The sequence below is a fragment of the Erythranthe guttata genome, chromosome 2 (genome assembly GCF_056151865.1).
Source record: "Erythranthe guttata isolate IM_541 chromosome 2, IM_541, whole genome shotgun sequence".
In the NCBI taxonomy this organism is placed as follows: Eukaryota; Viridiplantae; Streptophyta; class Magnoliopsida; order Lamiales; family Phrymaceae; genus Erythranthe; species Erythranthe guttata.
The window spans coordinates 17848599-17861404 of record NC_142534.1 but is presented as its reverse complement, the minus strand read 5'-3'; the positions used below and the strand labels follow the sequence as shown (position 1 = coordinate 17861404).

Here is a 12806-nt window from a genome sequence, read left to right as displayed (position 1 = left end):
CCCGAAGTATAACCTACGTAATATTAATCCCCTTCAAAAAAAATGGAAATCTATTATTTCGGCCCACTCAATAGTAAAGCCCAATTTGCAAGCCCGAATTTTAAATGGGCCGAGTATCTCTGCAAATGTGGGCCCAATGATATTTCCAAATTGTGGTGGACATGGTACAAGAACCTTTATATATAGGCAGCGACTATTTGCAAGACGAAATTTACTTAGTGCAAGACCAATTTAATTTTTTTTATTAAATTCAGTATAAAAAGACTATAATAACCTTAATAAAATACAAACAAAAAAAAAATATTTTATTAATTTTCTTTTGCAAGACCAATTTAAAAAAAAATTAATAAAACAAAAAGAAAAAATAAATTGAATTGACAAAATCAAAACGAGGAGGGAAGATTGAAGAAAACTAAAAAAATCAATTGCAGCAAAAAACCGTTCGTCGCCCCGTCGCCCGCCGCCCCGTCGCCATCGCCCCGTCGTCGTCGCCGTCGCCGTTGAAGTCCACCGCCGTCGCCCGTCGCCGTTGAACTCCGTTGTTGCCCCAACCCCGCCACAACAATCTCACGAAAAAGAAGTAAAAATTACTTTTTGAATTAATTTTTTTTTTTTGAGAAATAAATGTGATAAATATGATTTTATTGTTAGAATAATGAATTCAAGTCGTTTTAGAACATAGTTGATGATTCTAGGGTTCGATTGTAGCACTATTGTTGAAGGAGTTGCGGTTTTACAAAAATCGACCTGTACTTGTCGTTTTTTTGGAAAATTTTCGACACACTGGCGTCGAAATATCCGCTTAATATCGACACCAGAATGTCGATAATTTCAATATAATTCGACAGTTAATGAGTGTCGAATTATTTTGATATTTTCGACACTGCAGTGTCGATATAAAGCTGATATTTCGACCTGTACATGTCGATTTTTTTGTACGTGAAATGAGGTGCGAAAAACGAGAAAAATGATCACAAAGTACAATATTTCTTACCTCTTTGTGTTCTTCGACCTTAGAATCCTCCATATTTATGTCTTGTGTATCCATAATGTCCTTCTTTTCAAGTTTTAGTAAGATTTGAGGGTTTTATGTGATAAGGGTTTTGGAGAATATGGAAGATTTTTTTGTGGAAAAAAATGTGTAGAATGAGGGTGAAGAAGAAGATGTTGGTGTTTTGTTGGGTGAGTGAGTTCCCTCTCTTTTTTCTTTTTTTTTTTTATTCTTTTTTTTTGTATTTTTTTTTGGTCTTGCAATAGCAATTAACTTAATTTAAATTAATAATATCTAAATTATTATTGGGGTTATATTTGTAATTTTCAGTCTTGATCTTAGTAAATTTATTTATATTTTGGTCTTGCATGAAGTAAGGTCTTGCACTTAGTAATTTTCGTCTTGCAAATATCTGCAGCCTTATATATAATGTGGGAATCTTTTTTTTGACCAATGAGGAAGAAAGCATTTATATAGTGAAGTTAAATCAATTGGTTTGCTTTTTCATGTAGACATAACATCACTACAAGAAATAGTATAAATTACAACCACTTCTCTGAAATAAGGTCTATTTACGAGAAAATCCATCAATTTTTAGAAATTACATTCAGACCCCTGTAGTTTGTAAATGTTATACATACATCCTCATACAAAGGGGTGTTAATGTAAAAAAAATCTACAAATTGCAGATAGTGGATGTAATGATGGAAAATGAGGAATTTTTTCATGAATAGATCTTATTTCATAAGGCGATTGTAATTTTTCCTAAGATATAATATTCCTTGATGTGAAATGAAATTGGAAGTTTGTCGTATGGCGACACGTTTTATAATATTGTCTAGCACATTGTGTGGATTCACCAATTACACACATGTTCTTGATATAGATAAAAAACCTTTTGCATATATGTTTATGATTTACTATGAATTAGGCAAATGATTTATTGGATAATTGTAAGGGATCTCAATTAAATCCATTTATATACATGTTTTGCCATGTCAAACTCTATCTATAATTAGTGATTTATCATTTATCCATCTAATTGAAAATGATTTTTCAACTAATTGCAATAAAATTCAATAATGTTCATTTTCCCATCACTCCACTTGTCTTGGAATTGATGTGACACAAATAGTGGTTAGCTTAGGCTAATTTTGGGACAATTTTCAAGTTGAAAATTACATAGTCAAGCCTCAATTATGTGCCACGATAAAGTTCGAATACATAATGCAGGGCCGATAAGCCTAAATAACATAACCTCAGCTAGATGAACAACAACGTTAAGACTAGTATTAACACGATTAAAGAGATTCTCAAACCGTAATAATTCAAATAGTACACGAAAACTCTTCAATTAGATGCCTATAAACAATCCAAGTTATTATAATTCAAAATTACATAAAATCATTAAGATTGAAATATTTTTTTTTCCTATTTTGTTAGTTTAGTTTAATTTGATTGAGTGAGGGGTGACACGTGTCATGTTTGGGTTGGTGACAAATTCTCCCAAAATTGCAACACATGAAAAATTAATATTGCCCAATAAGATGAAACCTAAAAATTCTTGATATGACAATTTGATTAATTAGGTCCATAACACAAAATTGGGCCATATGATTAGAAAGGTTCAGGTTGATTCCTTATCCTAAGGCCTTTGTACTAAATACTAGGCTCTCTTTGTTTTATTCCACTACTGAATTATTGTCCTATTTGTTTTACCATTATTATTATTTATTTATTTTTAAATAAAAGTAACTATAAAATAACAAACAAATTCCTTCGCGTAATAAATTGTAATTACACGGGGTCTAAGTCACTGGATGCAACAACAACACTACAGAAATCGAACCCTGATCGTTAGACGTCGCGTTCTTTCTTTATTCGACTAATTAAGACACGTTTACAATACTCTTTTGGTTCATTATTTGATTTGATGTAGAGCCATGTTCTATCTTTTATTTAAAAAGAAATTGTAAGTCAAGATAATGTGGATATGGTTTGTTAAGCAAGGAGACAAACCTAAAAATACCCATGATCAACCCTAGATTTAAGGGATTTTAGGCAAAATAGATAATTTTATTTTATTTTATATAACACTCTTAAGTCTTATCTATACAAGCTTGGGACCCATTTGAATGAATTTGGACTAAATTTGAGCCTTTTATGTAAAGAAATTGAGCCTCTTTTTGGACATGATAAAATAATCTTTTCAGTGAAAAATATTGGATTAATAAAAGATAAAATAATGTTAAATTACAAAAACCTCTTTTTGTTTGGATAATTATAATCAGCCTCATAACTATGTATTGTTTCATACGTTCATTATTACGGTGTCAAATTTACCTACTAAAATGAGGATTTTTTCGTAATAAAATATATAGTCATAATTTGACCTTACATCAGGAGATAACCGTAAATTGTCCAAAATTAAATAAAACTCAATTATTTAATTAATAATAACTAATGTCCCCAACCAAACGAGTCATCAATTAATGAATTATTTGTCAACCAATCTTCCAACCAAAATCTGTTTTTTTGTTGTCATTGAAATATAAACTAGACAAAAAAAAAATAAAAAAAATAAATAAATAATATATATATATATATAATATATAAAATGTAAAAGTAAATGGGCCTAAAAGGGGTTTTAGTCATCGAATGTGGGCCGGGTCGGTGCGTGCTGACAAAGACACACACCATAAATATTAACGCATAACTCACACCAGATGCATGCACTTCTTCCTTAAAGTCTGGGTTTTTTTATTTTGCTTTTTTAAATTGTAATCCGAATTCCAACCACACACAGAGAAAAACCAGCTTTGATTCGGGGATTTTTACATACTAGGGTTTCTCGATCAGGAATTTGATTTCAATTTTATTCGAAGAAACGGAAGGTGGGGAGAAAAATGGAGGCGCAGTACATCAGCAAATACCACGAGCATCAGCTGAGTGAGCACCAGTGTTCGTCTTTTGTTGTGAAGCACATCAAAGCTCCTGTTGACATTGTAATTTTCTCACTCAACATGTTTTAGTGTGTGTGTGTGTGTGTGTGTGTGTGTGTGTGTTTTCGATTGTGTGTTGATTTCGAGATTTTTGATTGTTTTCCCCCCTTTTTCACTAAGATGATTAGTAATTTGTTTTGCATTTTGGTCCCTGAATTCCGATCTTGTTGTGGTATGTTGTTTTTCAAATTTGTGCATTTTGATGACAGCGATTTGGGGGAAAATCATTTACAGTTGATTATCGGATATTCGTTGATTGTAATTGAATTTAATTTACCGGGACAAGATTAGGTTTCCACTTTTCTAAATTTGATTTTGTCGCTTGATGCTGTGATTCACAAGTTGAATTCGAGTTCTAAATGTTGAATTTTAGGTTATCAAAGTTTGTTGCTTTATTTTTCGGTTCAATGTGAAAAGGTTCACATCTTAGGAAATACCGTATGATCTACTCGTATTTAATTTGTTATAGTATCCGGGTCGTACCGTATGATCTGCTCGTATTTCTCTCACTGTTAAACATTTAATTGAATAGCTTAAGACTGGAAAATTAGATCGATGTTCATGGAAGGCAAAAAAAGGGGCAAATTTTTTTCACAACTAATTTACTTCTAGTCCTTTTGTTACCAATTCTCGTATAATTTACGTTTCCAGGGCTTGAAATTGATTGCGATGTTATCTTCATTCTTCAGGTTTGGTCATTGGTAAGAAGATTCGATCAGCCACAAAGTTACAAGCCCTTTGTTAGCAGGTGCACCGTGCAGGGCGGTGATCTCAAAATTGGTAGCGTTCGACAAGTTAATATCAAATCTGGACTCCCCGCCACCACCAGCACCGAGCGTTTGGAACTTCTCGATGACCAAAAACACATTCTCGGTGTCAAATTTGTCGGTGGTGATCACAGACTGAAGGTAACATATATATATGCATTGTTTGTGTGTGTAATGTGTGTAATGTGTGTGTAAATCCGCCTCCATTTTTACCACCGGATATTTGCAATTACAGTAAACTATTGTGGCCCTTTTTCTTGAAAGGTTGATTGTCGTATTTGCACTAAATTCGCTAATTTATTTTAATCAGAATTACTCGTCGATAATTACGGTTCATCCAGAGATAATGGAGGGTAGGCAAGCGACAGTGGTGATAGAGTCGTTTGTGGTGGATGCGCCTGAAGGGAACACGAAAGACGACACTTGCTACTTTGTGAGGGCTCTGATCAGCTGCAACCTCAACTCCTTGGCTGACGTGTCCGAACGAATGATGGCTATGCGTGGCCAGTTTGACCAGGTCAACCGACTACGTTCGGTTGAGAGTATATGATAACCGTATTAATTATATATATGTTAAATCGTCACATAAGCCGTACTCTACTTAGGCTTTCGATTTCTGTACTAGATTTAGAGGAACATCCTTGTACTTTCGGTTTTTTCTTTATGTTGGATGGTGTTGATTGTAATTTGTAACCATGTTGGGCTGTATGTAAATATTCCTTTTGTGAAAACTGAATTTCGGTCTCTGTTTCCAATGTATCATATATGTATTGTATATGTATATAATGTTGTCATTTAATCGCGACATTGAAAACTGAACCGCCAACAAAAAATCAACACCTTCATCTGTCGAAGTGTCGTTCGTTCTTGGTTTTTTGTTTGTAACCAAATACTCGATATTCCTACATAGGGGTGGAATCGAACGGATCTCATCGGAATAAGCACTTTCGAAGTGAAAAAAACTAATTCCAATTCCAATTAAAAAAAGTGTGGAAATTGGAAATCTGAATTTGGAAAATTTCGAATGACAAAACTTGTTCCAAAATTGGAAAATTTCGGATTGGAATCAGCGAATTTCCGAAAATTCCAATTTTGTAGTCACCTCAAATATATAATGCATAATAATATTGATACTACTACGAGTTTAATTTTCGGAAGAAAAAAATTGAAAAATTTGGAATTTTTTTCAAAAAAAATAGAAGCTCGTTTATAATCCGATTAAAATCGTAAAGAAATGGGAATGAATTTTGGAATTCGGAATAAGTTTTTAAAGGAGTCGGGCCGAGTTAATTTCTAATTAAACCGGCACGGAAAGAAAGCCCATTTACTGAAGGACTTCATAAAGGGCCGGGCCCACTAACTTTTTGTTAATAAAACCGACAAAAGAAAAGCCCGCCTATAATATACTGAACCAAAATAGGCCTAGAAGAAGAGAAGGGGGGCGAACACGAAGAAGCTGAGGAAGGAGAGGTACGACGCGGTGATGCAGGGAGATGAAGCTGATGCGGGCGGCGCCTCCGACTCCGCCGCCGCGGAGGAAGGCCTTCCAGGTACTTGCTTAATTTTAATTTTAATTTTTCCAGAACCCTACTACTGTCTTAGCTTTCGTGAATGAGTATTTGCTTAATTTTTTTTTTTTCTGAATTTTCTACCCTGCTGAATGTTTTTGGGTATGATATATTGATGCCGATTGTATCTATTTCTGAATCCATTCGCTGTTTTCTAATATTTTGAGTTTTTGCTATTCTAACGGAATTTTGCGATTGGGATATTTAGAAGGAACCCTTGTGAACATTCTATTGTATGCGTTTGATTATATCACTTCAATTTTCCTCGTTTGATTTTGGGTTTACGTAGCTGACTGGGCTGTTTCTTTTTACAGTATGTAATTTCTTCAGAAAGCCAGCAAAGAGCAAGAATGTAAGGAAACGAACTGCTATACAAGAGGGAGAAGACGAAGACGAAGATTCTAAACTTGGGAGCTCGGTTGTGTACAATAAGAAGAAGCCACCAGCTGGTGACAACAAGCTACACTTCTCCAGTGGGTCCCAGAAGACTTCGAAAGAGTCCGAGGTGGAGAAATCAAAATCTTCAGTCTTCGAATACGAGTCCTCCAAGCAAATTCAGGTTCAAAACGATAGTAGAGCCACAGCCACATTGGAAACAGAGACCGATTTCTCGAGAGATTCTCGAGCTATCAGAGAGAGGGTTCTCAAGCAAGCCGAAGAGGCTTTGAAAGGGAAGAAAAAAGGCGATGGTGATGAGAAGTTGTATAAAGGGTTACATGGATATACTGATTACAAAGCTGGGTTTCGAAGAGAGCAAACTGTTTCGAGTGAGAAAGCTGGTGGCTCTCATGGACCTCTTAGAGCTTCTGCCCACATAAGAGTGTCGGCGAGGTTCGATTATCAGCCCGATATTTGTAAAGATTATAAAGAGACTGGTTATTGTGGGTATGGAGATTCGTGCAAGTTTATGCACGATCGTGGTGATTACAAATCGGGGTGGCAGCTTGAGAGGGATTGGGACGAAAAAGAGAAGGCGAGGAAAAGAAAATTAGCTATGAAATCGGCGGATGATGATGAGGAGAAGGACTCTGATGAGAGTGACGAGGAAGATGACGAAAATGGATTGCCGTTCGCGTGCTTCATTTGCAGGGAGCCTTTTACAGATCCGGTTATGACGAGGTGCAAGCACTACTTCTGCGAGCATTGTGCTTTGAAGGTACTGATTACGTCGTCTTTTTTTTCATTTGCATTGTTATTTCCAGAATAATATAATTTTCATGAACCACAGGAACTCAGGAATGATATTTATTTTTACTTATTTTTGTTCTGCAGCATCATGCAAAAAATAAGAAGTGCTTTGTTTGCAACCAGCCAACAAATGGGATATTCAACACCGCCTTTGAGATTCGCAAAAGAATGGCTGCTGAAAAGAAATGATAGGTCAAAATGCTCACCAAGAGAATCATTTATCGGAAACTTTGTTTTTTTTAAATCTCCTCAATGTAAGCTCTTTGTTGTTAGTAATGTTCTTTTTTGACAAAATGAATTGTATTTTGAGCATTGCTCATCGTTTTGTATAAAAGAACCTCCAAACTTTATTGCCGTTGCATATCTTCTTGTTGAGATTGTGAAATTTTCTTTTATGTTCTTTCCTTGTGAAATCTGTATACATCTAGTTCGAGTGTGCTAATCTTATTGCTGATGTGAGACAGTCGTTTCAGATATTTTCTTTACAAGTATTGATTCAATCTGTAACCAATATATTACTTGTCCCAGAGGCTCGAATTATTTACATCCTTACGAGGAACCATGTTCAAGAAATGTGTCTGAGAAATGCAGAACATGCTTCATTACCAGAAATCGTTGCAGGAACATTTGCCTTCCACAAAGTGGTGAAAACGAATGCCATCTTTGAGGATGATATGCCGCCGTCTCACTAAGGAAATATACTTTGCAAATGTATGACAGTCTGCACAGGTTCTGGTATTCTTAATCACCCTAATCGGGGTACTGCCTTTTGACTTGATCAGGCTATAAGCAATTGCCATCTTTTCAGTGTGAGAAAGCAGTGCCTTCTCCTTCTCCTCCTCATCAATGTTCTGGTGAACACATGTAGTATCCGGTTCGTATCCCTTATCCTTAATCTCAAACATCAGTTTATATAGTTCAAAATAAATCTCTGCATCTAAACGTGGGTCCCCCATTGCAGAGAAGACGTAAACTATCTTGTTGATCTCAGTCCAGCTCCAAACATGTCCTAATTTCACAGACCTTCGATCCATCAAATCTTTGACCTTATCCACATCATCCCATCTCTTTGAAGCAGCGTATATGTTCATTAGCATGATATAGTTAGCTGGATTATGTGGTTCTTTTCTGAAAAGTTGTTTTGCAGCAATCTCCCCTAGCTGGATATTATCATGGATTTGACACGATCGAAGCACAGCTCCCCATATTGCAGAATCGGGCTCTATCGGCATTTGCTCGATGAAATCCCATGCTTCGTCTAGATATCCAGCTCTTCCAAGAAGATCAACCATGCAAGAATAGTGTTGAATTGTTGGCTTTATCTTGAATTCCGTCTCCATGCTGTCGAAGAATCTCCACCCTTCATCAACCAGACCGGAGTTTCTGCACCCAGACAAGACAGCTGTCATGGTTATGGCATCTGGCTGGATTTTCTCTTCTTGCATCCTATGAAACAGAGAGACGGCATCGCTCCCTCGGCCATATGTCGAAAACCCCATTATCATGGAGTTCCAAGAAGCCAAGGTTCGCTTGTGGGCCCTCTGGAAAACTCTGTAAGCATTCTTTAAATCCCCACACTTTCCATACATGTCGATAAGTGCTGTGCACACAAATTCATCTTCTGTGTAATCCTTTTTAATACTAATGCAGTGCACTTCTTTCCCTTTCTGCAACAGAGATAAGCCTGCGCAAGCTCTGAACAAGCTTGCAATAGTGTTTGAGTTCGGCTTTATACCTTCTCTCTGCATCTCGTAGCAAAACTCGAGTGCGTTTCTGTGGTATCCATTCTGAGAACTCCCCGATATAAGAGCTGTCCACGAAACCACATTAGGGTTCAATCCCGAGTTCTTGATTTGCCTAATCGTGGCCAAGGCTTCGTTTATTCGTCCAATCATCGAATAGCCAGAAACCATGCTGTTGTATGTCACTAGATCAGGTTCAACTCCCTCTATCTTCATTTGATTAAAAAGAATCGAAGCATTTTCCATATCCCCGTTATACGAATATCCAGAAATCATCGAGTTCCAAGCAAAGATGCTACTCTCCTTGATATCATCGAAAACGGATTTAGCACTGTTTAAATCATTGTTCTTCACATACATGTCTAGTAATGAAGTTCCTACATGTAGATTTGAGACAAGCCCTCTTCTTACAACATAACAATGGACCGACTTTCCGAGATTCAGACAAAACAATTCACTTATTGCCTGAAGAACAGTTGTCACAGATCTCGTGTTCGGCTCAAAACCTGCAATTTGCATCTGCTGATACAACACAAGTACTTCGTGATACAACCCACGGTGGAGATTACCGGATAGAAGGCTATTCCAGGTAACAATATCTGGTTTCAAATTACAATTTCCCATTTCATTCATTAGTAACCATGCATCTTCTAGATAGCCAAACGATGCATAACCCGAAATAATCGAGTTATACGTAGATAAGTTTCGATTTTCCATCAAATCAAAGATTGCTCTTGCCAGTTCAAGAAAGCCGTTTTTCAGGTACATGTTGATCAGTGAATTGGATATCAGTAAATTCGACTCCATAGCGTTTCGAATTACGTAACCGTGCATTTGCTTCCCTTGATCAAGAGCTTCCACTTTCCCACAAGCTTCTAGAACCTTACCGATAACGAAAGTATTGCTAGCTTTTACCGACAAAAAGTTCATTTGTCGAAAACGTTGTAGACCCTCTGACCATCTTTCGTTCCTCAAAGCTACCAAAACAGCTTCATTCCACAATAGAGAACTACTACGATCTGAACTTTCGTCGAACACCTTGTTAGCAGTTTCTAAATCCCAACATCTCCCATAGAAGTTCATCAATGCGCATTTCGAATGCATGTCAAGATCGAAGCCTCTCTTGATCAAACAGACATGAATCTCTAAACCTAGTAACGAATCACTTAGACTCGCAGAGAGTTTAAGAATTGTGGCCATTGTTTCACTACCGAAAGCCACTCCCATATTGTGTAATCCGACAAAAATTTCAAAAATTTGATTAGGGTTTCCTCCACCGTAAGTTGTGAAATCCTCCAAGAAAGAATTCCAGTGCAGGTAGGTTTTCTGTGGGGAACCCATGAAGAAAACCTTAGTGGCGGAGTGGAAATCGCCGAGTTCGAAATAAGAAGTGATCAAAGATTGGATTTTTATTTCTGAATCTGCGCTGTTTTCGGGGATTTTAATGATCTGGGCATGTCTTGATTTGAGTGACGAAGAAGTTTTGGAATATGGAGTTTCAAGAACATTTTGTAGGTTGAATTTAGTTGTGGGAGTTGGTGGGCTGAAGTTGAAGTGGTGCAGAAGATTGATGGCTTCCATTTTACAGGTTCATTTACATGTAGATTACACAGTATGAAAGAGTCGAGCTAACTGAAATAGGACAGAGAAATCTGATGTAATAAAAGATTTTCAGAGGATAAGGTTATCCATTTTCTAGGTTAGAGAGAGAGAGAGAGGCTGTGTTAACCTGTTTTTCCCGCACATATTACAAAAAATCCGGAACATTCAGTTGATGAAGAAGAGGTACCATGACCATCGATGATTAAGTTATGGGTAATTACAGTTTGACCCCATCAAATTTAAAGAATTACAGAAATATGTCTTGAAGATTGAACTATATTAACAATTAATTTCAACTCGAACTCAATAAATGATGTTTATAGCTTTACTTCGGGATAATTACAGTTTTGGTCCCCCAAGTTTGCACGTTTTTCACTTTTGATCCCCCATTTACCGCCGTCAACAAAATACACACTAATGTTGTCACATTTTAACACATTTGGTCCCTCCGTCTGTTTGACCGTCAAGAAGTAACGGTCAACTGTTGAATTAGGGCTGAATTTGGGATTTTTCATGGATAAAAATTGCACTCAGACCCCTGCATTCTTTTAAAATATTCTAAAAACCCCTAAAATTTTATTCAACCATAATTTAACCTCAATTTCATCATTTATTCAATTTTGACAAACGACCCCGATTTTTACCATCATTTCCGCTGACGGTTGACCGACGTTGTTTTTTTTTTTTTTTTTTTACTTTTTTTTCGGCATTGACTTTTTTATTTAATATAATTTTGACGCCGTTCACCGACATTATATTCTAGGTTAACAATGTTGACTTTTTTTAGTTTTCTTGATTTTTTATGAACTTTTTTCTTGCGACATTTTTTTTTCCTAATCAACACAATTACCGTAGAACACAATAATAATACTATATTAATATCTAGTATCATAATATTAAAATTACAAACTTCAAATAAAGTTTTTATCTAAAATTCTAGGGCCTAACTACGATTTAAAAAAATTCTAAAATCCATAATTTGCTCCCCTCAATTTATTCTTCGTGGAACCGCCAGTGCATCCCAAATTTCTTCCCAAACAAATATGAAGAAGATGAATTAGGCATGTGCGGAGTAATTTGGAATGAGATAACCACTCTAGTAAACAATTTTTGGGGCTAACACCGGCCGTTAATTTTTATCTTTTTTTTTGTCTTAAAATTTTTCCGTTATTGAGATGCGTTGACTTTTTCCTTTTTTCTTTATTTTGACTTTTTTTTATGATATTTTTTTTTACCGATTATCAGCTTTGAATTTTTTTTTAAATTATATTTTTCCATTACTCAACAATTTAAATAAAAATAAAATAAAAATCAAGAGAAAAATATCAACGATGTTAACCCGACATTCAACATCGGTCAACAGCGGCAAAAAAAAATCAATCGAAAAAAGAGTCAACCGAGTTATAAAGAAAGTCAAGGTCGGATTACCCAATTTTGAAAAATCGGGGTCATTGGTTAAAATTGGTTAATTGATGAAATTGGGGTTAAATTATGGTTGGATAAAAGTTTAGAGATTTTTAGAATATTTTGAAAGAATACAGGGGTCTTATTGCAATTTTCTCAAAGAAAAATCACAAATTCAGCCATTGACCGTTACTACTTAACGGTCAAATAGACGGAGGGACTAAATGTGTTAAAATGTGACAACATTAATGTGTATTTTGTTCACGACGGTAAATGGGGGACCAAAAATGAAAAACGTGCAAACTTGGGGGACCAAAACTGTAATTATCCCCTTTACTTCAATATTCATATTATAGGAAAAGTTGCACCTCCCACCCTCGTTTGGTTTCCCCACTTTAAGTTTATTTTATTTACATTCAGGTCTTTTAAGTTTATAAAATTATACAAATCTTCTTTGGAGTTTATGTATATCAACTGGTATTTAATCACAATTTGAACATTAATTTGTTGGAAATTGATTACGTTGAATGCCGACTACATTT

General features: G+C 35.7%; 3 protein-coding genes and 1 long non-coding RNA gene across 12 annotated transcripts; 2 read left to right on the top strand and 2 right to left on the bottom strand.

Annotated features, from left to right (window-relative positions):
* Window positions 1-210: 210 nt before the first annotated feature.
* Window positions 211-1406, bottom strand: LOC148772500 (uncharacterized). Its single transcript, XR_016030117.1, has 2 exons — window positions 995-1406; window positions 211-566 (listed from the first exon to the last, which is right to left on the bottom strand). It is a non-coding gene; the product is annotated as an uncharacterized LOC148772500 (long non-coding RNA).
* Window positions 1407-3682: 2276 nt separating this feature from the next.
* On the top strand, window positions 3683-5522 carry LOC105963894 (abscisic acid receptor PYL5-like). The gene is made up of 3 exons (XM_088814803.1): window positions 3683-3996; window positions 4683-4901; window positions 5071-5522. The coding sequence occupies exons 1-3, from the start codon at window positions 3898-3900 to the stop codon at window positions 5308-5310; spliced, it is 558 nt and encodes a 185-aa protein (XP_088670929.1). The 5' UTR covers window positions 3683-3897; the 3' UTR covers window positions 5311-5522.
* An 81-nt stretch (window positions 5523-5603) lies between these two features.
* LOC105963893 (zinc finger CCCH domain-containing protein 51) lies at window positions 5604-11116 on the top strand. 9 transcript variants are annotated; one of them, XR_016030038.1, is made up of 9 exons: window positions 6150-6310; window positions 6643-7484; window positions 7601-7770; window positions 8126-8245; window positions 8325-8390; window positions 8478-9069; window positions 9167-9452; window positions 9646-9847; window positions 10021-11116. XR_016030038.1 is itself a non-coding variant. In XM_012988377.2 (3 exons), the coding sequence occupies exons 1-3, from the start codon at window positions 6244-6246 to the stop codon at window positions 7703-7705; spliced, it is 1014 nt and encodes a 337-aa protein (XP_012843831.2). In that variant the 5' UTR covers window positions 6150-6243; the 3' UTR covers window positions 7706-7877. The 9 variants fall into 9 exon arrangements, 1 of the variants encoding a protein (XP_012843831.2); XR_016030035.1 differs by having other exon boundaries at window positions 5604-6310; window positions 8126-8390; XR_016030037.1 differs by having other exon boundaries at window positions 9167-9847.
* On the bottom strand, window positions 8012-10839 carry LOC105963891 (pentatricopeptide (PPR) repeat-containing protein). Its single transcript, XM_012988376.2, has one exon. It carries the CDS (start codon window positions 10837-10839, stop codon window positions 8119-8121), a length of 2721 nt encoding a protein of 906 aa, XP_012843830.2. The 3' UTR covers window positions 8012-8118.
* Window positions 11117-12806: the final 1690 nt, after the last annotated feature.

Bases quoted from the DNA above. Each gene is read 5' to 3' on its own strand.
- LOC105963891 (XM_012988376.2), bottom strand. From the start codon at position 10,839: ATGGAAGCCATCAATCTTCTGCACCACTTCAACTTCAGCCCACCAACT.
- LOC105963893 (XM_012988377.2), top strand. From the start codon at position 6,244: ATGCAGGGAGATGAAGCTGATGCGGGCGGCGCCTCCGACTCCGCCGCC. The intron at 6,311-6,642 runs GTACTTGCTTAA...TTCTTTTTACAG, and splicing joins CGCGGAGGAAGGCCTTCCAG to TATGTAATTTCTTCAGAAAG. The intron at 7,485-7,600 runs GTACTGATTACG...TTTGTTCTGCAG, and splicing joins GCGAGCATTGTGCTTTGAAG to CATCATGCAAAAAATAAGAA.
- LOC105963894 (XM_088814803.1), top strand. From the start codon at position 3,898: ATGGAGGCGCAGTACATCAGCAAATACCACGAGCATCAGCTGAGTGAG. The intron at 3,997-4,682 runs GTAATTTTCTCA...TTCATTCTTCAG, and splicing joins TCAAAGCTCCTGTTGACATT to GTTTGGTCATTGGTAAGAAG. The intron at 4,902-5,070 runs GTAACATATATA...TATTTTAATCAG, and splicing joins GTGGTGATCACAGACTGAAG to AATTACTCGTCGATAATTAC.